This window comes from Pezoporus occidentalis, unplaced genomic scaffold (genome assembly GCF_034315485.1).
Source record: "Pezoporus occidentalis ecotype Australia unplaced genomic scaffold, CSIRO_AGI_Poc_V1 ctg145, whole genome shotgun sequence".
In the NCBI taxonomy this organism is placed as follows: Eukaryota; Metazoa; Chordata; class Aves; order Psittaciformes; family Psittacidae; genus Pezoporus; species Pezoporus occidentalis.
The window spans coordinates 2073671-2100413 of record NW_026913263.1 but is presented as its reverse complement, the minus strand read 5'-3'; the positions used below and the strand labels follow the sequence as shown (position 1 = coordinate 2100413).

General features: G+C 40.5%; 1 protein-coding gene across 10 annotated transcripts in view; it reads right to left on the bottom strand.

Moving 5' to 3' along the window:
• Positions 1-26743, bottom strand: part of PBRM1 (polybromo 1) — a 66258-nt gene that overhangs the window by 8134 nt on the left and 31381 nt on the right. For 5 of the 10 annotated variants that reach the window (XM_062610274.1, XM_062610278.1, XM_062610272.1 and 2 more), the window contains 13 exons: positions 23712-23988; positions 22533-22638; positions 20608-21250; positions 18851-19062; positions 17504-17689; positions 15690-15847; positions 14496-14759; positions 12595-12740; positions 12131-12288; positions 11277-11460; positions 9837-10047; positions 5471-5672; positions 1113-1271 (listed from right to left, as the gene is read on the bottom strand). In XM_062610274.1, the coding sequence (XP_062466258.1) occupies positions 1113-1271; positions 5471-5672; positions 9837-10047; positions 11277-11460; positions 12131-12288; positions 12595-12740; positions 14496-14759; positions 15690-15847; positions 17504-17689; positions 18851-19062; positions 20608-21250; positions 22533-22638; positions 23712-23988 (2906 nt within the window). The remainder of the gene's footprint in view (positions 1-1112; positions 1272-5470; positions 5673-9836; positions 10048-11276; positions 11461-12130; positions 12289-12594; positions 12741-14495; positions 14760-15689; positions 15848-17503; positions 17690-18850; positions 19063-20607; positions 21251-22532; positions 22639-23711; positions 23989-26743) is intronic. The other 5 variants (XM_062610277.1, XM_062610276.1, XM_062610279.1 and 2 more) reach the window with 1 other exon arrangement.

Genomic DNA, 26743 nt, shown 5'->3' with positions numbered 1-26743 from the left:
ATGAACCAAATAAAGAATGTGCCTTCAGTTTAAACATCCATGCAGCCTGTTTACTGAAAAGGGATTTAGAGACCGTGATGAAAAACGCTTCAGGCTGTCAGCTCTAAATACAGCCACAGCCTGTTAGATGGGAAAGAAAAATGACAAAAGAATATATGGAATAATTGGAATGCCTTAAGGGAAAGTTAAAAATAAAACCCCAAACTCAAAGCAAAACCCCCTCCAAATGCTCATTTTTAGCTACTTGGCACTATTTTGACCTTCACTGAAGTAATTAATTATTTTAATTAAAAATGGGGGAAAAGAAAACCTACTAGGTCTTCTTTGGACCTATCTGGTCAGAGCCAATTCATTTTCTCACCGATGTATGGCTGATTCTCATACACGAATCTCCAGTGGAGTACACTGTCTTCAGATCTGAACCTGGAAATAGTTACTCCAAGTATACCCCCTATGAACTTAAGTCAGATAACAAAGAGTAATGAGCGCAACACCCAGCAGCAGGGACCTCGGGGAAGAGTCCTCCAAGCTCAGTTCTAACCTGAAAAATCAGCTGATAAAACCAGCAATGGCGGCATTCTGTATTTGTTTCTGCAATGGTTCTAGATCCTAGTCTGCTCTGCTTACTGCTGTCTGATCAGCAATGCTGTAAAGCCTTTGCTTGGATTTAAAACCAGACTTGGATTCTGTTTGCCTCTCACCTTCCTGACAGTAAACCCAAAAATAATAATTTGCCTCCTACTTTACCACTTCCACCAATGCTGCATGCACTAGAGAAGTATTCAGCTCACTCCCCTTCGGCCACGTTACAAGGGCTAAACATGAACTCTGCAAAGTGGAGTGAATAAACACGACTGCCCACAAACAGAACAGGACAACTGCACAAGGAGGGCCCTTTTCCCCTTCGTTTCCAACAGGCTACTCACTACTGGAACAAGTAACATGGGACTACCAGGCTACCTCTGCCGTTATGTATACTCATTATGAAGAAAGACTGAAGAGGTTGAGCCTTTTCTTCCGTAAGAACAAAGTGACCCAAGAGAGTGTTCAGAGTTATGAAGGGGGTTGATATAGTGGATGAGGAAAAAATGGTCATAGCTCCTACGTTTTACCTGCAACGGGTGTCAACTGCTGATTGAGCATTCCCATTGGTGTTGGTGGCGGCACCACCCCCATAAGAGCCCCGACAGGAGTGCCTGCCCGGGGGGAGGAATTCTGCTGCTGTGCTGCTCGCTCTCTCTCCTGCTGCTCAGCAACTTTAGCTGCCCGCTCTGTAAAAGTATTTTAGATTTTCAGTTCTGTTTTGTAACCCAGAATTTCAAAATATTATCTGTTCATTAAAAAGGACTAGTCAAACACTGGCATAGTTTAGTCAAATATAAAGTAGAACAGATGAATCTTTTTGTTTTATACAGCATATGATTTGGTTTCATGTGGCTGCAGCTAAGACTTTTAGAGAACCTTTCATCAAAAATATTCCACAAAGTTTTATCTCTTTCTAAAAAAAAATATAAATAATTCATATAAATAAATAATAAAATCAAAATTTTTAAAGTCAAAGAACAAATTTGATAATAACACCAGTGTTACCAACATGAAGCAGCAGTCCAGCACTAGGCTCGGTCCGCACTTGGAAAACAAGGCAAAACGTTTCCTCTTTTGACACCACTGGCTCAGCTAAACCAGTTGCAGCCAAGGCCAGCAGCTCTCATATAGATCCGCTACCAGCTGCTGAAGGGATTTTATGCACCAGGTCTACCAGATGTGCCCTAAAGTAAGATGCAAATAGCAGACAGCAGTGCCAGCTGGTGGCCCCTTTATTCTCGTGCTCCCCGTAGATTTTACTACTGATGCAGCTGAAAAGTGGTGGCAAAGTTGGGAAGCATTTGGGAAGCTTCTCTAGTGTAGAGAGGTCCTTAGTGTTTGGAACATAACAAGCAGCAGTTTGATAAACCAAAAATACTTTTCTCTGCCTTTTTCTGTCAGTTTCCCCATCTGGTCCCCTTTGAGCTATTATTCCTTTTGTTTTTCTGAAGATGTCTAACTCACATTGTGCTGCTCACTGGAGGTCATGTGTGTCCTTTGTACGATGAATCTGGTCATTATCTCAACCAAGTTTCCCACTGTGACTGCAAGAACAAAAGATCTACTGCAGGGGAATCTGACCAGAGGACAACTTGATATTAAGGGAAGGGCAAAGGGTGATGGGAAGAAGAAAGAAAAAAAAACAACAAAAACCCAAGCAAACAAAAAAAAGGAGATCTACTGAATGCCCACTCAGGGTGCTTTGGGAGCATGCAAGTAGCTGATTTGTTCACTCTGAACGTAGTATCTGACTGACGCAATGAGGAACAACAAAGAATAATGAATGCAGCATACACAGGCAAGTCTTAATAACAGTGAATGAAGGGCTAGAAGTTTTCTTGCAGTTGGTGAAAGATGAAAACTGCCACTAAACCAGCAATCAAGGTCCTCTGCCAAACAAAGGCTAAGAAGTAGTTCATCAAGGAGATTAAGTTATGCATCCTGCCATTGTTACTCATTATCTCTAGGGTATGACTTAAAATGTCTATCACACATTTGTTTCCTGCAGAACCTGTTTGTGCAGCTTCTAGCACAACTTCCATACACTGAAAGACCAGTTTCATTTCCAAAGACAACTCCTTGCTTCTTTTCACTCTGTCACTTCAGGAAGAGATGACGACGCACAGAAACCCCTAAACTGACTACAGGCAACTTATACGTGATTGAGCACAAAACACACAAGACATTTTAAGGGTAGATACTGAAGCAGAAAAATTAGATAATCCTCTTCAGAGGAGAGCAAGTATTTGGGGAAAAGATGAAGCAGCTGTTCTGACCCTCACCCGCTTCTGGCCAGCTAAAAAAAATGGTCAGACAAAAGCAAAAGCTCTGGAGACACTCTGATGAATGAGAAATTACTGTTAGTGTTCAGCTTTACCAGACTTCAGAGTGCTGAGGTTTGAAGAAGGCCCTGACGCAGCACAGTACTCGAGTTTTACCTAGACTCTATCCATGCTGTGATTGCCATGGAACTAGCAGATGAAATGTCACTGCCAAAGGGAACTGCAGCAGGTATCTGAAAGTTCAGCCTCCAGCATTCATCCTAACACTCAATACTAAACCCAAATCGTTTAGGCCAGGACTTAAGATCATTCAAACAACATTTCTAACACATCTCAAGCATCAGGAAAGAGACCTTCTGCTTTGAACAGAGCTTTTCCTTACAACAGGCCTTTACCTCAATCCCATGCATTATTTTATTTTGAGGAGTTCCCACAGTTCACTTAGCCATGCAGGCATTTCCAACACAGCCTGTTCTTTGCTCAACTATTGCTAAAAGACAACTATTGCCCTGCACATACACCAAATGAAATTTTCACTGGATCAAAATGGATCTAAAAGGCAAACTACTTTTTAGCAAAACATGGACAAGCACTTTTTCACTGAGATGTCAAACTATGCCTGCTCCCTGCTTTCTGGTGCACGTCCACGCTAGAGAGCACGTGAATTTTGACTCATCACAGTGGAAGGAGAGGACTTTCTCTCCTTTCACACCTGGCAAGCAAACGCAGTTTGCACACTTTGTAACCCCACCCCAACCCCTCAAAAACCAAAGGTAGGTCTAGTTCTGGGCAGACACCAAGCTAAAGAAAATGAAGGCCAAAAGCTTTGGAACATTTTAATTGAGAAAGAGGATTGAAACGGAAGCACATAGGCAGTCATTAACACAGTGGACAATCAGTGGCTTCCTGCAGAAATGCATGGTGTCAAGCTGCTCTAAGATAGGAAGCAGTGACATGCTAGCCATCCTAGTGCTTAAGAATTAGGCTGCAAGGAAAGATCTACCAATAAAAAGATACCACATGCACCTGGAGGGGTGTAAAAGAGACCTACAAAAGGAAAAAAGGCCACAGTATTTTCACAAAAAAAGAGCATTACCATTTCCCTTCACAGCAATTGCAAAGAAAACTTGCACATAGTTGAGGGGTGCTATATTATTCTCCAGAAGTGCAAGAGGTACTACTGCAAATTCAGAAAGGACTGAGGTGGCTGAGAGTGGAAAGTGATAGCATGCAAACATCTAGTTTGAAAATCAAAGCTGCCTTTAAGTTATGAGTATGCAAAAAACCTATTGAATCTCATTTTTAAAAAGCAAAGTTAGAACTTAATTGGGCAATAACTACCCAGGGGGGTGAAACTTCCCTACCAGAAGTAGCATTTCCTGCCAATAAAAATGCAACAGTTGCTTAAAAAATGGCTTTTGCATTGGAAGTCATTATTAAGTAGACATTATTGGAAGACATTATTAACTAGGGTAATAACTATGGATGTTAAGCCAATGTTTATGTCTTGGGTAAGGGCCTGCTGTTAAGGATCACCTGTATTTTATTTTAATCAAATAAAAGCTGAAACACAATGACCAGTATCAGGAAGAAAGGGGGGAAAGAAGGGGGGCGAAAGAAGGGGGGCGAAAGAAGGGGGGCGAAAGAAGGGGGGCGAAAGAAGGGGGGCGAAAGAAGGGGGGCAAAAGAAGGGGGGCAAAAGAAGGGGGGCAAAAGAAGGGGGGCAAAAGAAGGGGGGCAAAAGAAGGGGGGCAAAAGAAGGGGGGCAAAAGAAGGGGGGCAAAAGAAGGGGGGCAAAAGAAGGGGGGCAAAAGAAGGGGGGCAAAAGAAGGGGGGCAAAAGAAGGGGGGCAAAAGAAGGGGGGCAAAAGAAGGGGGGCAAAAGAAGGGGGGCAAAAGAAGGGGGGCAAAAGAAGGGGGGCAAAAGAAGGGGGGCAAAAGAAGGGGGGCAAAAGAAGGGGGGCAAAAGAAGGGGGGCAAAAGAAGGGGGGCAAAAGAAGGGTCTAAAGTGTCTCACGCCTGTCTCAGGCTTACTTCAGGATATGAAATCTCAACAAAATCAGTTACAACAGTTGACTCAATCTGAAGCTGAACCACAGAGGTCATATTTACAGTATCATAACAGATTGTGTATCCTTGACTTTACTCTATCAAAGCTTTTTAGGACTCTAGGTATTGTTAATCAAAGAACTCTTTCCCAGTCAACTTAAGCCTTGCTTACCTGATGCTACAACTCTGAAGAGCTTCTTGTCCAAAATTCCCCCCAGTCCTCCTTTAAGGAAGCTTTCACAAACCATTTTTCCAACTGACTTACAGCCCAGGGACTTCTCACTCCTTTACTTCTAATTTGCCCCATTTTCTTGGTTTCTGTTCATTTCGTTATTTGTGGCAAAGACATTTAAATTACCAGTTGTGCACTACATAACATAAACATGCTCTTTGCTCCTCTTCAGTCATCTCTCAATATGAACTTCTCTTTAAGGTACGTTCAGAACACAAAAATAAGTATCTTCTTTTATTAAACCTGTCATCTGAATAACAGCAATGAAAGCATTGAGAAAGAAAAATAGAAGAAAAGAGTTTAGCATCTTAGTTTTTATTTACCTTCATATTCTGCTTTCTTTGTTGCTTCCAAGTTTCTCCATTCAGTTCCTACAAGCCTGCTGAGCTCTCCAAAGGAGTAATCTGGGTGCTGAGCTTTAATCACAGCTCTCATCTCACTGCTAAATAAGATGTACCCACTCATGTTGATCTTCCTTTTTGATCCCTCCTTCTTGGTGCTGCCCTTAACAGACTTGGGAGTGGACTGTGAGAAAAAGCAGTTATGACCACAAGTGTACAAAAGAGAAGCTTCTCGACATACAAAACTCAAAGCTTGAGAAACAGTGCTTTTAGATATTCCTAGTTGAACTTATTTGCACAAGGAACATCCTACCTTACAGCCCCTAAAAAGAGACTGCAACTACTGATGCATGACAAAAGCGTATGTACACACAAAAAGTACACAGGGAAAAATAAAACCATGGAAAATGGCAGCGTTCTGATGCTTTTCAACCCTTCCACACATTTATGACTGCGGATTTTAAGAATTCCCAGTAAGACAACACAGAGTGCTTACTACCACCTAAGATCATTCCAAACTGAATGAGGGGACTAAGAAAGGCTGAGTAGCAAATAAGTGATTATTGGGAATGCCAGGAGAGAACAAAAGCAGTTGTGTTGTGTCACAGATTTCACCCATTACGCTGCTCAGAAACACTGCCAACACAAGTTGAGTAAAACATTTTATTTGCCACTGCACAGTTGAGGAAAATGCATCCCCATTTCTTCCTCAGCCTTTGCAACCCCCACTCTTCCAGGCTCCATCTTCCACTCTTCTCATCCCTAAATGCTCTCTATTTTGCCTGCCAGGATTTCCTTTCTCTCTAGTGTTCCCCTCTCATTGCATATATAGTCATTTCTCCCTGTAAAACCAAACACTGCTTTGCGGATCACTGTTTACCTGCACAACAGGTTCACATCACGCTCTTATGCTGCTGGTTAACAAAAATTCTGCTCCTTTGCTTTTCCCACCGTGGATGCTCCTGTTGAGAGCTCCTTGATGTTTCCAGCCATCAGAAAATTTCACCTATTCTGACAACCACTGAGATACCAGAGCTGGAAGCCTCTTTCTGAAGGCTCCTTCCACCTGTATTTGTCACAGGAGACCATATTTCACCCATGCTCTGATCACTAAGCTCCACTAATGTCTCATCACGCCAAAACCCTCAAAAGGCCCTTCTCATAATCCCAAACATTACAAATTTCTCACATCTTGAAAAGAGCAGTTGTTTCCAAATACCTGGTGGGGAAAAAAGGAAAGAAAAATATATGCAACGCTTTTCTTCCTATCTTGAAATTCTGGCCATGTTACTAACTCCTCCTACTTGCTACTATGACCCCACAGTTCAACACTCCTCTCTCACCTAAAAAACAAAGCTTCAGCAATATCAAGATGCTTAAGAACTCTTGCTCATCAATTTAAGCTGGGCACTGGATAAACTGGAGCCATACTTGTGCATCACTCCACGCTTCCCTGTGTTAATTTTCAAATGGCAATCTACCGTTAATGCTTTCATTAGGAACCTAAAGACAACACTGGTCTTTTGGGGAGGAAGTCTTCTAGGTTTGTCTCTAAGATGGAGGAAAAAGAAAACTCCACACAGGTTCTGGGATGACACACAGGGTACATACGATTCATCCTGCCTTCTCGGGCAAGCCCACATTGGCAGATGGAGCGTTCTCAATTCAGGAACAAGAAAATCCAGTAATATATTTGGTCTTTTATACATCTGCACTTAGACAGCTGCAAGGTTATAAGCTGCATTTGCTTTATAGTGCTTGCAACAGTTTTGGTCTAATGTAAAAGCCTACCCATCAGTTTGGAAGGACAAACAGGACCTTGAGAAACCAAGAATTCTGAATTCAGTTCTTGTATTCCCCATTCTTTTACATCTCCAATGCAACCATTTTGAAATGAACAAAATCTTCTCCATTTGAGTCAGACAACTGCATATTCAGTTCTAGATGTGTTAAGAGAAGAAACAGACAAGGACCCCTTTTATGCCTTTTGTCATCCATGTTGCTAAAGCAATAAATTAAGTTGCACATCTTTTTCTTTTTTAGGTTTGGCTTGCTTCACAGCAAACTGCAGCAGGAGAGTATTATCCACCTATTTGTTAAGCCCCACAATACCACTTATTCACTTGTCCTGACTCTTCTATGCTTAGGTGTATAAGAGCTTCTTTGTTAACAGGAGAAAAAAAAAATAAAGTTTAATAGTTCTGGGGTTTAGCAGTTGTTAAATAAAATTCCATACATTTAAAAGATGAAGGAAACACATACCTTTTACCTAGGAGCTCTGTTTAAAGAGACACTTTTCACTTGGTACATGAATAAAACACATTATCCAAAGAAGAAAGTGTATTTGTGTGCTATCTCCAGCAAAGTTAAACTGTGCTACGAATGCCAGCTCAGACACAACATGCCTCGTTTCCAAATCAGCAGTGTGAGGAATCTGCTAGGGCTCTTGTGTATCACCATCCCCTTCTTAGCCTGTACTGCTATTGATCCCTTTCAGTTTTCCTTATTTGGTTTTGGGGTTGGTTTGTTTGTGGTTTGGGGATTTTTTTACTTCAATTTCTACACTTCAGAGTTCACATCTGTCTAAATGTACTGTAAGGGTGGTGAGGCACTGGAATGGGCTGCCCGAGGAAGCTACGAATGCTCCATCCCTGGTGGTGTTCAAGGCCAGGTTGGACAGAGCCTTGGGTGAGATGGTTTAGTGTGAGGTGTCCCTGCCCATGGCCGGGGGTTGGAACTGGATGATCGTAAGGTGTTTTCCACTCCTAACTATTCTATGATTCTATTCTATATACACATATGCTGGATATATCCATTGAGCCTGACCAGTTATCCTAAAAGCTCTGCAAGACTGTCCCATTACAAACAATTTAAAAACCCCATGCAACTATCAACTTTTTTTAATGAGATATTATATATTAGTATTTAAATAAAACTTCTCAAGGGAACCTGGGCAAAACCCATCTATGTAGAAAGACACAAAGCAAAGGAGATCAAAAGACAGGGAATGCTGCAGAAGGCAGCTGGACACGTTTACTGTCCAATGCTCCCCATTTAAACTGCTTTCAGCAGCTGCCATGTGCTTAATGACATAATAATTTGATTCCTAAAGTTACCTTTCCCTTGCTGAAGTGGTACATTGGTTGGTTAATGCTGGTAACACGCTTTCTATTTGTAATACCCTGCTGGAGTTTTCATGCTACGTACGAAACTGACCACTACGAAATTAAAACAACAGCAGCGAAACAGCCTTGCACAGGAAAATGCATTTGGTGGTCTGCCCGCATGGCAAAAACCCCACGATCAAACCCAGCTAAAGCCTTCAGTTTCATGAAGTCTTTCTTCATGACATCCAAAGACAGTTACTTCTATCCAGGGGTTACAGCTTTTCTTCACTCACCAAAGAAGTTGTCATTTCACAGTCAATGTAATGCAGCAGAAATCCATAACTGCTGGTCACAAAAGGGTCTGAAACTCCCTCCTGCTCCCAGCAGGTAATTCCCATTGCCTCTTTAATGCTGGCATTAGCTTGGATGTGGCAATATGATGAGACAGATAAAGGGTTTAATCCAGTTGCAAACAAGCTTTTTTGGTAAGGTTAATTACCAGCTAAAGAAGTTCCTCTCCCTGCTTCAATACTCAGTTACATAAATACCAGGGCTTGTGTAAGAAACACAGCAGGAGAGGGAAGGGGATCAAAAGTCCCCCGGTTGAGCAGCAGCTATGACTCATCCCACATTAAAGTGGCATATAACCACACACAATTCCTCTTTTATTTTCTCTACGTTTATCAGAAAATTAACACTAAAACTTCTAGGGCATCCAGTTCTTCTAAATTTTTTGACACGTTTTTATTTCCAGGTAAGAATGGTAACTTGGTTCTAAAAAAGTGACTTTTTTCCTTCGAGGATGATGCACAACATTTTCTAAAAACATAGCAAAACTGTAACACCCAAAATGCCAGACCTCTTCAAAAGTTAAGGAAGGGCTTAAAAACGGGTGTTGGGTAAATTGAGAATTGTAATTAACCCCTTACATCCCAACTTCATTTTCAATATAAGGACTTGACACTTCTGAGCAAGTATCAGAGGAAACCTACTCCTGAGAAATAACATTCACGTATCATACAAAAATTATTTCCTTTACAAATATTTTAATGGGCTTAAATATTGTCACCTGGATATCATATTGGGTATGCCAAAACTGTTCTATGTAGCTGATCCCATAGTCTTATAAACTGCAATATAAACCTCTTATGTGTATATGATAAATTGTTACTGTTTCTTTGTTTATTTGGGTTGGGAAAAGAACATGGAATATTTAAAGGCTTCTCGAGGAAGACCCTTACCTGTGGAGGAGTATAAGGCATTATATCCAATTCACTAGTTAACGGGGCCTGAAGCTGAGGCATAGAAGGTGTTTCAGTCATATCACCTTCCTCTTCTCCCATCTCTTCCATGTCCTCATCACCTCCTTCTAACTCAGCAAATTTTGCTTCTAGCTGCTGAATTTTCTTTTCCAGCAGAGGAGATGGCTCCTTCTGAGGAACTATGGGTTTTCTGAAAGGTGGAGGAGGAAGAAAAAAGGCAGATGAGAATATACACATCCCTTACAGGAGATAGCATATATTTTGGAAGAGAAAACCGAAGTGTTTTCCTTCCCCATTGAACAACATGGGAACAGTGGTGACTTAGGTTGTGCCTGTGCCTCCTTTCAGAACACTAAGCAGAAATCATTCAGCGTCCATGACACTGTTTCATTTCAGTCACTTGTTGGAAGGATTTACTTATTTTTTTTGAGTTAGAATTTCAAAGCAGCAAATACTCCATTTTTTTGATAGGAGGCAGTCAGCACCACATCCTCCTTGGATTTTAAATTTTACTTTAGTTAGAGCATAATATTGTTATTAGTATCAATGTTCATAAACTGAAAAGCTATTTGTTACCCATAATGAGTACTGAAGTATTTTAAAGACATCCAGGAGAATTTACCAATCTGATAATGCAACTACTTTCCCTGAAGTCAGGAGAAGAAAAATAAGACATCCACTGGTATTAAGACCATGAAAAGGCTGATGTTATCCGAATTCCTTCCCAAAGTGTGATTAGTCACAACACATCTTCTCCTACAACTGTCTTTTATACATATACACACTGAGTCTAGCTGGGGTAGTGTTAGTTATCTGCATAGCAGCCTGATGGTGCCGTGTTTTGGATATGTGACCCCAACAGTGTTGATAACACATCGATGCGGCTGTTTCTGCTGAACAGTGTTGGCACATCATCAAGGCCTCTTTTTTTCCCCACTCTGCACCACTAGGAAGCAGGCTGGGGGTGGGCAATAAGGTGGGAGGGGAGACAACCAGGACAGCTAAGCCAAACTGACTCAAGAAATATTCCATACCATATGACACAGCTCAGCAATTAAAGCTGGGGGAAAGCAGGAGAAAGGGGGACACTCAGGGCTACGCTGCTTGTCGTTCCAAGTAACCATTACACATCCTGAGGCCCTGTTTTCCAGGAAACAGCTAAACATCTGCCACTTATGGAAAGCAGTGAATTAATTCCTTATTTTGCTTTCTTTGTGTGTGCAGCTTTGCTTCACTTATGGAACTGTCTTTACCTTGACACAGCCTTGATTCCTTTTGCCCTTATGATTCTCTCCCCCATCCCACTGCAGGAGAGGTAAGCGAGCGGCTGGGTGGGGGCTTAACTGCCAACCAGAGTTAGACCACCACAATACAGAAGAGTGCTCAGGTGACCCCCCTTCATTCCCATTCCATTTTTACCTAAAATAGTATATTTCATCGTCTACAACTTTTGCAGAGAGTGAAAACCTCTTCAGTCCTTTAAATTTCTTCATTTGCTTGTCGCTTTCATTGTAGCGGCTCTCACAAAGGAAAACATCGTTTTCAGAGATTTCTGTTGGTCTGCAGGAGAGGAAGTCTTTGAACGACAGAACTACACACTTTCCTGCAGAAAGGAAAGAGCTGGGTAAGAAGGCAGCCACACCTGCAGACGTTTTACAGAAAGTGTGGAAACTCAAGGTTTTGCCAGTGTTGTAAGTCTGGCTGTTCCCTGGTATTGCATCTATAGAAAATACACCAATCAATACCCTGATCAAATAATGCCACCCACGAGAAGCCTACATAAACTTAATGCAGCTTTTGGATTTGTTTAAACAACACGAAAACCTGCAAAACAGCAAAACCCCATGATCAGCAGTCACTTAACTATATTTAGCACTGCATCATAACTACAAAACAAAGTACGCAGTCATCATCTCACGCAACAAACCCATTTTCAGCCTCCTTCAGGACCAACCTTCCAGCTAACACACACCGGAATAATTACATTAATAAGTGAGAATAATGGAGTTTTCTGTTCTCCAGTTGCAGACAATGCTCACTTTGGTATCATACATGTAACTCCCTTATAGAAAGGGCTTCCTTACAGTGAAACTTATTATTACAGGTCCCAAAGATAGGAATGAATAGTAGAAATGGACTGAATAATGTCTCCTCCCCCACTCAATATGAAAATAGAGTTCTTGGATTCAAGCCTACACATAGCTGTAAATCACTTCAGATTGTATAGGAAAAGAAAAAGGGTGTCAATTGGATTTAAAGTTGTTAATAATTACCCAAAATGCAAGTCATCGGACAGGTCTCCTCCAAGTTACTCAAAAACACTTCCTTCTTGTAGAACATTTTAGTTGGTTCATGCTCAGTTTCTTCAGGATGTATAAAGATTGGACCAAAGAAATATGCGGCTCCATCGCGCACCCACATCTTTTCAATCCTGGAAAGAAAACCAAACCTCTGACATAAATGAAAGGCCATCCCTCAGAAATGAGACAGCTGGATGCACTACACTGTTCAGGAAGACTGCTAGTAAAAAACAAGTAGAGAAGAACAGCTTATTCAACTGTATCACCTTTTCATTAGGTGGCTTAACTTCCATCTCAGTCTTTTAAGAGTTCGTAACATCTAGCTTCATTCAGGAGATGTTTTTTCCCCATCCTCCGTTATACTTTTTGCAACAAGCCCATCTTTTGGTCAAGTTATTTTTATAGAGGCAAATTGCAAATAAAGAAGGTGCACCTACCTTCCTACTCGAGGTCGCACTAACCCGTGTGATTTTATGAAGACGCAGTCCCCAACCTTAAGCCACATATCATTGTAGCAAAGCTGTTCAAAGTAATGGCAACCAGGTTCTCCATTGGACATTTCTACTGGAACATCTTCTTTGTCCTGCAGAAGAACATGCTTTGAGAAACTTGCGGAAGAAAGAAAACCAACCACACAAATAAAAAGACCAGGTGCAAGTAAAAGACTGCTCTACCTTTAGGTTACCAGTAATGGGTAAACACTACACAGAGCTGTACAGGTGAATGTGAGGGGCCTTGTAATTTAAAAATGAAACAGCAAAGGCAAAGATACCCTCCATATATGCTGCAAGCTTTCCTAATTCACAAAGCTGCATTTTTGCCAGAACAGCAATTTACAGGTCCTTTTCTGTTCTACTGCTTCAGAGTTAACTGGCCAAGCCATGTCAGCTTATTTTGATGGTTTGTTTTAAAGCACAGTAACATGTTTAAGAAGCAAGTACTGAGTAGGCCAAGTTAATGTATAAAGAAATCTAATGATTCAAATCTAATGATTCAACTCTCATAAACAAGAATATGAACACTCTCTGTATTACCTGCAAATTCATAACATCTGCACTATTAAAATTCTTACTTCTTAAGTCAAAAATCACGCTGTGCCTCACTTGACACACTTGTCTTGACTTGACACGGATTTCAGAAAGCCAGTGAAAACACAGGCTATCTCCCCAGTGTGTGGAAAGAAAAGGCCCCCACAAGTTTTCAGTCTCTCGACAGAAACAACTCCTTTTGTCACAATACGAATAAATACAATAATGATAATAAAGTATCTGATTAAAGCTGATGATTCGTGTGCTGGGTATTCTGTTCTGAGGTCCTGTTCAAGAACTCAGCATGAAGTGCATTTATTTTATGATGGTATGTTTGGACTTTTTATGGCTCTACATTTATTTTAGATAAATTTAATTAAATTGAATTTAATACATTTATTTGAATTTATTTATTTTATGCCTATAAAGACAACAAAATAAAACATTTTACTCAGTACGTTGGAGAGAAATATTCTTAAAACATTTTGACAATAAACCACTTGGTTATCAATCATAAATGGGTCACAAAGAACAGAATATTACGTATTTCATATGCTTGCCTAGCTACTATTTCATTGAAATACTACAAAATAAAGCATTTCAGCATTGCAATGAACTAAGATTAGGCTGTTAGTTCTACTAATTCTTTAGGTTTAAGGCAAGTTTTACAGTAAAAGTGTAATTTTCTTTTCTGAAGTGTGAAAAAACATAGAATAGTTAGGGTTGGAAAGGACCTTAAGATCATCTAGTTTCAACCCCCCTGCCATGGGCAGGGACACCTCACACTAAACCATCTCACCCAAGGCTCTGTCCAAGCTGGCCTTGAACACTGCCAGGGATGGAGCATTCACAACCTCCCTGGGCAACCCATTCCAGTGCCTCACCACCCTAACTGGAAAGAATTTCCTCCTTATATCCAATCTAAACTTCCCCTGTTTCAGTTTGAACCCGTTACCCCTTGTCCTGTCACTGCAGTCCCTAATGAAGAGTCCCTCCCCAGCATCCCTGTAGGCCCCCTTCAGACACTGGAAGGCTGCTCTGAGGTCTCCACGCAGCCTTCTCTTCTCCAGGCTGAACAGCACAGAAAGGCATTTGCAGAATCTAGCAAATACATACACAGTTTATTTTCTGTCTTGGCAATTTATATTTTGTTTGTATTTGTTTACAAACGGGTGTAACACAATTTCTAACTGAGATTTATTTATATTTTACTGTATCTGGATACCGTGAAACTGAAGTCAGGAGGGCTCGTATTTTGTCATTCTTCGTCTGTCAAACATAATTCATGTTCCACTCGTTATCCCACATACCTTTTCAAGATGGACGCTTTCTCCCATCTTACTGTCCTCCAATGATTCAGACTGTTTCTCCTCATCTACTTTGTCTGTATTTGCAAACACAGAAGCAACACGGACCACAGGCAGGGGCACATCTCGTGGGACAAACCTTACAGAGCTCACAGGCATAGTCCACAGTTTAATCTTTTTAAAAGATTTTGTCTTTGCAGAGTAACGTGACTCGCAGACGTACACATCCTCATCTCTGAAGTTTTCAGGACACAACTTAAAATACTCCTGCAGGTTGAAGAAAAAACACGAACTATTTCAGCAACACAAACGCATACAGCACAAACACACAGTGAACTCCCTCTCATGCTTCCTGGGTTTTTTGTATGTTTCTATCAGAAGAGGTTTTAGACTGATAAAGCCTTTCTGCTGAGTTCTTTTCTTCCAGTTTGACATCCAAGTTATATTAAAAATTAAAAGCAAACAAGAAGAAATCCCACCCTTAGAGAAACAGCTAAATGAAATACAGGCTGTCACGTGAGAAAAGTTGGGTTTACCAAACCAGTACATTAACAAGTACAAGATCTTCAGCCTAAAACTAGCTTTACAAGACTTCTGAGCTTTGACTTGGAAAGAGGACATGATCACCAAATTGAGGACAGGAGGTAGTAAGTTCCATGCTCATTGATATGTGACTGTGATACAGTGTGATGTAGCCAGCAGTTGTAGTGCTTTGCATCATACAAACACAGTACCTTAAGAAAACTGGCAGAGATAAGCTTGTTGCAAACAGGCCTACCTCCTCATCGCAAAAATCCTCAGCACAAGGACAATGTGGAATCAAACTTGAGAAAGAGATGGAAGACTTCATTCTCTTACCAAGCCATTCAGGCCTTCCTCTCTGCCAAACCTCAACCCACATGCTTTCAAGGGAACCTTTAAATTACCAGCAATTTCTCTACTACATGCTTTGAAAAATCCATTAGCTACTTACCTAACAAGCACACGATTCTACAAACCAACCAGCAGAAAACACCATAATATGGGTGACCTGCTTACCCCATGCAGCAAATGAAGAATACAAACAGTATACAGGAGCAAGTCCTATTTCATCTAAGTATTAGTAGAACGTCTCTATGTTAGAGTGCCTACAGCTCTTCAAGAAAATAGCAGAAAACATATTAGTTGCTTAACAAATTAGTCTGAACAGTCTCTCACCTTGACAAACATGACCACACATTTGCCTAAAATTTTGCTAACGGGAACTTTATTGTAATAATCACTTTTAAAGACTTCCTTCTCCAAGAACTTTCGTGTTGCGAGATGGAACGTTTCATTTGGCCGATAAAACCAACACCCATAGAGCCATTTCTCTCCTTTAAAGAAGAAAGAGAAAAAAAAGGAAAATAGCATATTCTCTGGCGCATGAGCAAGAATAAAACAACTATAGATTGACTGATTAATCAAATAGTCATGCAGTCATTTATACCGACAGCAAACTGTTTTAGAACAGGACAAGATTCCTAAACTGTTGCAGGTAAGAAAAACCAAGTTGCTTAAAAAGCCTGCTCACTGTTTCTTCCTGTACAACATCTGACTCAGGAAAACAAAGGAGGAATCAGTTCTTATTTACAAATCTTGACTCTCAGGCCCTGAAATAGCTTCAGAGTCTACACAACAATCACCTGATTATTTGCGGAACCTTGGACAACTGGTTTCAAGGTTTTTAAGAACTATTTCTTCCACATTATACTGTGACAAATTCAAATTGTTCCTGCTGGTTCATAAGGAAGATACAAATATGCACAATTTTTGCAAAATCAAAGAATATCTGTAACCTGTAGGCTGAGCCAGAATAAAAAGTGCCATTCGCTTTCTCCATCGCAGAGAAATGAATGTAAGAAACGTCTGACTGGCCAATGGTCCATCTACCTAAATACACTGCATCCAAGTGAGTGAGCATGACAGGCTATTACAGGAATGCATTAGATCATACCCACTCCTACAGTCACTGCATTAGGGGTGCTAGAGAACTGTTCTCTTTATCAAGCTATTATTTGCTGCTTATTCCCTTCATTATTTGGTTTAGACCTGTTGTACATGGACTTGTCTCACCCTTTTTTGAGCCTGCTGATATAATCAGCCTCCACAAGCTCCTGGGAAAGCCAGGAGACTCACTACCCACTCTATTAAAAAGCCAAACACTTTCACATGTTTCAGTCTGATTTATTAGTGTCAATGAGTGCCCTCTAACTCTGGCATTGGTGGATTTCTTGAACGGTATTTCTGCATTCAGTTTATCTATCCATTTCATAATTTTGCAGACCTTCATTATATCCTGCCTTACATTTCTCCCCTCCAAATTTAAGTCATGGTCTCTTTAATCTGCCCTTATAGCACATTTGTTCCATCCCCTTAAAAACAAAAGTGCAACCAAAATGGTTAACTGCATTATACCCCATTGTAGTTCTGAGCAACTGTAGTTTCCAGGATTGCTGAGAGTGCACTGTGCTTATCTTGCCATATCTCTAGCTTTTCTTACGCTTAAGTACCTGCTGCAAACAGAAGGCATCACTGATGAGAAAAAAACAAGACCGTACTTGTTATGGCTTGATTTGGCTTAGGAGATGCAAGACTCAGCTCAATTCTGAAATTTAACAAAGGCAAGTTCTGAAACCGAGTTGTTCTGTGGAATATTTGTGGTTAAATGTGCCCAACTTTGGTTCAGATTTCTCAGCATAGAAAACCCCCATTGGTGTTCTGCACCTAAGTTACAAGGATCCCATCCCACTTCAAAGACCCTATTCTCTGGGACACTTACCATTTAAAGGTAGGTAGAGAGGAACAACAAAATGTGCTAATCCAAGAACTTCATATTTGTAACATTCTTTGGAACAAAGCAACTCAGAAACAAGAAAAATATTCAGCATTCCACACATACTTCTCTACAGAAAAAGCTCAAACTGGAAGTTTTAAATAGCAATAAGGAGAACTTTCACCATAATGTTTTCCTATAGCAAAGACATCCTTACCAGCTGAATCTTCCCACAGCCTCTCAATACAGACTATATGAGGTTGCAAGTTGGCTTCAGCAGGCTCCACGTACACATAATCTCCTACGTGATACATGCTGTTCTTGAAGCTGCAATCCTGGCTGTAGGTCCGATGCAAGCTTGACAGCCCAGCTGATCCAGAAGAATCTTCACTCTTTTCAGCTTCTTATTTCAAGAAGGGAAAAACAGATGTTAGTAATGCCACATTTCCATCTTAGCCAAGATTACGGATATGAATGCCCCCACACCTTCCCAAGTGCAGAAGTGCCACATGATACCTGGTATGTCCCTTTGTCACTGACTTCCAGCATGAAGAAATATTTAAGCATGTTTTGTGCTGCTAGCCTTTCTGCTACTGGTGCTGCTGAAGGTTGGGTTTCCTCTCTTCAGTTAAATTTTATTGAGTCTTCCCAATTAGTTAAAAGGAACTCAATGACAGCCATGAGCTCTGAAGCCTTCAGAAAGGCACATTTGCTTCCTTTGGGGTTTTTGGCTCTCAAAGGAAGACAGAAAAAGCATGTCACAGCTGTTGTCCTCTTATAATACTCAGCCTGGTTGGAGCAACCAGACTTCACAGCTGCTGACATTAGTGCTATGTGGGAAGAAGAACCGTGTTAGAAAGACAATTTAAGGACGAAAAGCTGACAGTTCTGCTCCCATCTGTGGAAAGGAGCAATTACAGAGCTTTATTCATTCCGCTAGACATGCTCCACAACCATTATACTGACAGTAATAGCCAGGAAGAGCGAAACACAAAGGACCTTCACAGCAAGTTTCCTGCCCTGCAAAACAGTGCAAGCCTCTTCACACTCATACTAGCCAAGTAAGAAACGCAAAAAGGCTTACTTAAAAACCATTTCTTCAGCAGTGGTAAAAAGCATGATCACAGACAACCCCATCAACACATAAAAATCCCCCAGTATTCGTCAAAAAAGAAACGATTAAAAGATCAGCTGGAAGTCTGAAGGTCAGTCATTGTTAAGTTTATGATCAGCAGAAAGCTGTACTAAGCTGTACTAAGAAGCTATTGTTTTCTTCTACAATATCCTTCACATAAGACTACTGGTACCCCAATGTGTTCTGATTAGAGTTTACATACAGTTAATATCGACATATACCTCCTTCTTTAAAGCCATCTGGCCTGGCTGATAATGATCAAAACAAAATAAACCTTCCATAACTTTAAATTACAAGATCCTTGGTGAACAATCAGGCTATTAAGGTTGCTCCAGGAGGCGAAGCTGCAACAACAGCACAGCATACATCATATCCACAGGTACTTTTTCCAATGAATGCATTTAAAACTAATGAAAATAATGTAGCTACCTCTCTTCTCCTCCTCTCTTTTGAGCTTATCCTCCTCGATTTCTTTGGGCAGCTTTTCCTTCTTTTCCTTTTCTACATCATTGTGAAGATGCTTGGTGGTATAGCTGAGAGCAGGTGACAGAAGAATCTCTCCATTCTTACAAAGTTCATCTCTGATTTTAATAAAGAACTGCTGCAGTTCGACTGCATCCTCGTAAATCTCCGAATCAGTCCTGTACAAAAATACGTACACCAAGGCAGAAACATACTTTATGAAGACTGAAACAAGATCCTAAACGCAGAGCCATCAATTGCCACACTTAGTGATAAAACTAAAGCTTCACACTACCAACAGATTTGTGTTTGCTTAGTCGAAGCGGCAGCAGACGCTGGCAAGTCATGTTCCACCTGCTACTCTGCTGTCAGTATGTTTTAAAGTTTATCCAAAACAGTATTTATGTATATACCAGTCCTGAAACACCAGAAAAATCAAAGGTAACTAGCTGCAACCAAAACTACTTGCCACTGGATCTCTACAATTTGTTAACCTCTGAAAACTTAAGTAATAACAAAACTGACTTATTTTAATTACCCATACTCTGTTGGTAGATGTTTTAATATGATTGTTTAAGCCCCCTCCTTCAGGGGTCAAGATCTCAACTGCACATCCCCAGGCACCCTACCTAATCTAAGTAAAACACTGCAATAAGTTGCAAGTGCTCATAGTTTCTGCACAATATTACCATAACTCATTTAACTGTGATTGCTCCAAAAGAGTAATTCACTAGTCAAGCAGCCAGTGAACAGCTCCTCCTCTTCGCTTTTAAATTTGACCATTAGCACAAACCTGGTTATCATAATGTGTGCCTTTGGAAGATTAACATCAAAATTATCTCAGGGCGGAAACCTAACTTTTTCCTTGTTTTTTAAATGAAAGCATACCTTCCATTGAAGATCTGATAGAGCTTTTGAGATTTTGTTTTCTGAACATCCATATCAAGGAAAGCAACACCTTAAAAAAACTTCAGCCGTTGCCTAATGTTAACATGCAAAACTCATGTGATAAGACAGTGGACTAGTGCACGACAGGATGACCATGAGCCAACACTGTGCCCTTGTGGCCAAGAAGGCCAATGGCATCCTGGGGTGCATTAGAAGGGGGGTGGTTAGTAGGTCGAGAGAGGTCCTCCTTCCCCTCTACTCTGCCCTGGTGAGACCCCATCTGGAATATTGTGTGCAGTTCTGGGCCCCTCAGTTCAAGAAGGACAGGGAGCTGCTGGAGAGAGTCCAGCGCAGGGCAACCAAGATGATTAAGGGAGTGGAGCATCTCCCTTATGAGGAAAGACTGAGGGAGCTGGGTCTCTATAGTTTGAGAAGAGGAGACTGAGGGGTGACCTTATAAGTGTCTATAAATATATAAAGGGGGAGTGTGGCGAGGATGGAGCCAGGCTCTACTCAGTGGCAAACAATGATAGGACAAGGGGTAATGGGTGCAAACTGGAACACAAGAGGTTCCACTTAAACTTGAGAAGAAACTTCTTCTCAGTGAGGGTGACGGAACACTGGAACAGGCTGCCCAGGGAGGTTGTGGAGTCTCCTTCCCTGGATACATTCAAAACCCGCCTGGACACATTCCTGTGTAACCTTATCTAGGTGTTCCTGCTCCGGCAGGGGGATTGGACTAGATGATCTTTTGAGGTCCCTTCCAATCTCTAACATACTGTGATACTGTGTGATACTGTGAAGACAAAGGACCTGAAAAATATGGCTCCACTCACCTGTTCATTCTCCTTGCCCTCTCCAGTACCTCAAACATATTCTCCTGGAATAAGTCCAATCTCCTATAGCGATTATTTTCAACATTTTTTCGGATAATATCAAAAGTCAGAGGAGGTTTATTTGGGAAGTTGGGATCCACAGCAGGAATCTCAGCTAAGGAGTCACTGTAGCATCTGCCCTCATCATCCTGGTGGCTCATAACAGATACAAAAAGGTTATGGATAAGTTCCTGAATCAGCAAAGTGACATTGGGCACGTGAGAATCCTCATCTCCTTCTATTTCTCTCCGAGTTTCAAGCAAAACTTTATGCAGGACCAAGGCATCTTTATAAATTAAAGACTCTGGCTCATTATACGTGCAAGCGTTATTGAACATCATTACAAAGTCCTCTACCATGGAATCAATATCCTGGTATTTATTTGCCATCATATGGCTTCTGATCTTCTCCATGTCAACGGGCTTTTTAATGGTCACATAGTAGTCCGGAAGTTCAGACCGAGATGGCAGCCTCAAGAAGATGGCACTCAGTCGCCGGCCTCGTTTATCGGTGTAATTCTTTACTGCTTCATACACCTCATTCAATTTCTGTTGCATTGGAGTCATGTATTTCGATTTCTTCGGAGAAATGCCACTTTTTCTACCTAAGCAGACAGAAAAGGGAAAAAAATAAAAACCATTACAAAACCAGAGCTTGCACACTCCTTTCTCCATCTCCCTTCCACTGAAGAATTGCTTATTGAAGAACCACTCTGCGGTATGAGCAGAAGAGCTGCAACATGGAGCCCATCCCGAGTGGCAGCTTCCTTTATTTTTCAGAATTGTATGAATATTTTTTCAATGCTGTTTTTGTCAAACACAGAATCATAAGTTACTGTGTTGAAGGTATTTTCAGACTTAAGCACAGAAAGCACCTTTTCTTACCTAATGTTATTAATGACTCCTCTAAATTCAGTTTGGTCTTACTAGCTCTACAGGAATTTCTCTCTACAGCCATTAAAATCCAGCCATCACAGGGTTTCTGCTATCACTAAAATTAAGCATTCTAACTAGTATCAGATTCCTTTAGGACAGGTTTATGCCAATTTAGGGAGGATTATTACAGGTAAAATGTAAAATAAGACCTCCCATGGGATTATCAATCAGATTAGCTTTTTGATTAATTCAGGATCTCTGTTATGGTACTGCATGGTCTCTGCCTGTGAATTCTCTAGTACCTGTACCTTACCTAAGAGCTGCACATTTCTATTTTCAAGAAGACTCTGTACAGTTATTTTCTTTCTGCGCAATTTTGTCCTTCTCAGTTTGCTCAGTTCTGGACACATTTTAAGGGGACATAAGATTTGAGCAGCAGCCAGTCTAGTTTGTGAGAGTAACAGCTCTAGGCACAGACACTGTTGGAAATTCCTGTGGCTTTCATGTTTTTCTATATTTTTCTAAATAAAGCTCTAATTTCTTTTATGGTTCTGTGCAAATCCCTGTGCAAAGGCACAGATTTTCTGTGCAAATCAAACACTTGGGAAACTCTTCAGGGAAACGGTGTTTTACTCGGTCTGAGAAGCACCTTACTTGTAAGCAATCCCAGCAGCACACATTAAGTGTGCTAATGCACTGTTACTGAGCATGTAATGCAACATCTAACGTTTGGATGACACCGCTTGACTAAATGCCGGCCATTCCAACCAGTCTTAAATTTTCCTTCTTCATTCCCAGTTACCTTTCTTAGGAAATGCTATAGGCAACATCTAAATTCTATCATATAAATACACCGTTGCTGTCATGATTTTGAAAATACAATTCTGCTTTGCATGTCAGTGTAAATTTGCAGGTCACATCTCCTATTCTAAAGGGAAGATCTGTTAATCTGTATTGTTGGGTATTCTGAAGTGTTGACATGAGACATAGCAATGTACAAGGCTGCCTTACTTAGCTTTAGTTTAGGGGATGCAACATCATCATCTTCAGCTAGGGGTCCCAGTTCTTTCCTTTTTTCTTTAAGGATCTTTTCCAGCATATGGGCATCATTGTATACCTATTAATCAGTAAAGTAATCAAAAACCAAACCAAAACAAAGCAAGGTTTACTGTATTTAAACTAGTTTAGAGCTAGCCCCCAAGAAACATTTACATGTTAGTTTGAAAAAGCTGAAAGCAAAACCAAATACTTGACTAAAAAAGAAGGGTTTATTTCTCGAATGTTCACCTTTAAGAGACTTATGCAGGTAGGCAGAACTGATCAACACAATCTAAACCAGGGAGAGACAAATCTTGAATAAATTACCCAATTGAGCTGCATTTCTATTCCAAAGACTATAAAACAGCAAGGTGCAGTTATCTTTATCAACCTTCTCATCAAACCATTCTGCTGAGCAATCTCCTGAACTACTGTGATTCCAACAAGGTAGAAAGGACTAGGACAGTACTCCTGGGTCTTCAAATCCAATCCCAGTGAATGCAACCTCATCATAAAGTCCTTCACAGTAGCTGATCAAGTTCCTTATTAGAAATAGTTGGAGGTTTCTTACCACTACTCTGTTCCAAAACATCATGTTTGCTGGCTGAGAAACATTACAATATAGACACACCCTACAATCTATTTGTAAATGAAAAGTGTATTCTTTTCAGACTCCTTTGGCTAGGCTCAGCAAGTCAGGTTTTCTAGTCTGATCTCTCCCACACTCTCCCCCTCCATGAAAACAAAGATGGTTTCTTTCCAACTAAGACATCCCTTCTCAGTGGTTCTGTGCTCCAAAACATACGCTGATGACTGCTCACTGTGTGATTAACTGAGGATGAATAATGATAATGTAATAACTGGATTATGTTTTAAACCATAATAGGAAACATTCAGCTGATACTCTTTTAGTGGACAGTTTAGCTAATGAGAAATAAATCTAACCTTTACAAGGGAGCCTGCTGCATTTCACATTTATGTAACTACAGACAGAGACAGAATTTAAAACATTAGCAGAAAAAAAGTCATGTTTCTATTTTAGTTCAATGAACAACAGCATAAATAATGTGAGTAACAGTCAAAGCTAAACCATCCTATCATAACTTGTATGCCTGCAAAGAAGCAGAGGTGACTGCACAATCAAAACAGTACCTGGGAGCCTTCCTCATTGTAATGCCTTGCATTTCGGAACATGAGCTTCATGTCTTCAATCATGGCTTCTTCCCCTGCATACTTATCATTGCGGATGTTGTGTTCTATCATTTTCAAGTCCATTGGCTCCAAGATAATTTTATAATAGTCTGGATAGTCCTTTTTGGATGGCTTCACCATAAACAGATCACAGAGCCGTCTGCCTGTGCCTGGCTCTCGAGCTTCCAGAACTGCATTGTATAAAATCTTCATTCGTTGCTTTCGGATATTCTTTTTACTGTTAGGTTAAGGAGAAGAACAAAAAGGAAAAGCAAAAATGTCAGGGGTTCCTCTCCCCACTTCCAACATTAATATCAAAATGACATTACCCTCTACCATGTAAAAACACCACAAGCACCTGAACACACAAACACACACACACACGAGGTTCCACATCAAGACAATGTACTAGAAACATTAGTCCATTTGCAAGTAACGACAGCATTATAACCAGCAGTCCACTAAACAAACAGGAAACCAACTTTAAAATATGATTTTTCTCTCATTCATGTAATGTGTTCTACAGAATAAAAAATTAAAGTTTCAAATGTGCGAAGCTCAAAAGGAGCCCTAAGCACTTTGCTGCTGCAGAGAAAAAAGATCAGTCAGGACTAGGCACCTGCATCCATGACTTCAAGATCTAGTGTGAACAGGGAAAACCCGCTCAGCCAGCATCTGGATGACTACTTCTGCTGAACGCAGAATATCAAAGACTTGAGATATTTATGTCAGTTATTCTGTATCTTCTTTAGTACCAGTTATAAGAAAATAAGAACATCAAGAATGTAGTATAAAGACGGGTCTGAATTGCTTAAACATCTGCCAGCCCCAGCCAAATGAAGTTACAAGACAACCAAGCTTGCCAAAACTGCAAACCCAAGTAGAAAATGGCCAAGTACACAAATCTTCAGTCCTATGTGTAGCTATTATGGTTGTCTCAAGAAGTTTGACAGCACACCCAAGACACAGCTTATCAGGAAACAGGTATGTATGACTCCCTGTAGATACACTACATGATCTACAAGCAAATCAGGTAAGGGAGAGGAAAACTTATGTCAGTAATGTCTAGGCTCATCTCAGACACTGTAGCACTTTGATATGCATTCTCTACAAAGCACTTTTAAACCAGCTTCCAAATTTCAGTCTCTGTAAGACTTACTCAAGTAGTCATACCTTTAACTGTACTATCTGTAAAGACAACGACATCATCACAAACTATCTTCATTTCCTGAATGTGCAAACCTGCACTGTACAACTTGTTAGACACAAACAGCGTCACAGATCTGCCATCATCTGGATCTTTTCCTCCTCCATTTAAAATACGCCTAATCCAGCAGAGCATCGTGCCTCAAATACCTCTTGCTCCTTGGCGAGGTCAGCAATATAACTGCTGAAAATTAATGTCACATTATGTGAGAAAATTCAAAATGTACCTTCTATAGGTTAAAAAGTTCTTTTTCCTGTATTATCTTCAGTGCTGAAAACGTTAGTTAGTGGTTCACACTAGCAGATGAGCAATGCCAGAACACAGACATGCTTCCAAAATCCACATTTTAGCACACTTCCAAATTTTAACATTCAGTTCAATGGAAGTAGGCAAAGCAAAACTGAAGCAGGAATAGTAAAAGGCCATGCATCTGATACATAAAAGGGTACTTCCAGGCAACTTTCTTCTCTGTCACTATTATTCCCCAATGGGATGTATTTTGCCCAGATTATTATTTTCTTTCTTCAACAACATTTTGGAATTCCTCTCAGTGTTTCCCTTCTGCTATCACAGCATTTACAGTCTTCTTTTACTTCCTATCTTGCAGCAAGTGAAACTGATAGCAAGCTCCGAACTGACAAGATCAAAAGCATATTTAGGTTCTCTTTTGGCATGAAGAAAATAAAATGATTCTGATTTCCCTCATTTATGAGCACTACTTTTTCCCTCTTACTGTTCTTACACGACAAGACCTGACAGACTTTTTCTTTTAAGCATTTCAGTATTCTCTTGCCCAATGTGATCAAAAGCAACGTAGAGTTAAAAGGACACTGATGTCAGTTTGACTCGCTTGATGAGGTTAGTACAGCTCTTTGAATACAAAGATCACAAAACTAGCTATTTTTTGGCAATTTGTTCCTACCTGATCTTCATTTGGTACTGTTGGCTGTCTTACCATTCTTCCTAGCATGCCCAGACTGCACCACCTCCTAAAGCCATGTTAACATTTTCCCTCTGCAGACTTTTTATGAACATATATCGCTGCACTTACTCGGCTGGTCTTAAGTGAATCTCTGCTGATGGTCTATTTCGTTCCCTTCTTCCCCCCACTTTGATAGTTACTTTGATAAAACAAAGAACTAAAAATACAGGAAGCGGAAGGTTCACCGAAGAAAGTTACACCAGACAAAGATGTTGAAATTACAGTTTTACACTGGCAGTTGCTACTATTGCAATATTATCAGCAGTTAGAACTTATTTCAAATGCTACCATGAGGCAAGCTAGAGAAACTATCCCTTGTAGTGAAGTGCATCATTAGCATTCACACAACAGCTTTCACTTTTAAAGAACGCTTGCCATAAGCCACCATTATTGCTCACTAAAAGGTATAGTTTACATCACTGTGAATTTTGTTCATGTTACAGTATCCAGAATAACCAACCTATTATCAGTTTATCTGTTTGTCAAATACCCTCTTTGGCATAGCCGCTTACAGGTAAGTAACAGAAGAGTGTAAATTCAGAAGGGAGAGCAGAGCGGTCCTCTAGCATTAATGACAAAAACTCTTCAAGCAGAGTTCATGCAAAATGAAAGTGTTTGTGCCAGGAAACCTCACCAAATAACAGTATTTGTAGACTAATACTATAAAATTTCAAAACACTATTCAGCTACAGTGTTAACTCTAACGACACTCTGAAATTGCTACCCAAACTACATAGTCATATAATAAAGAAGTAGTAGAAAAGTAGCCTTAGTTGCTAACAACCTGTGAAGACAGTCCACACA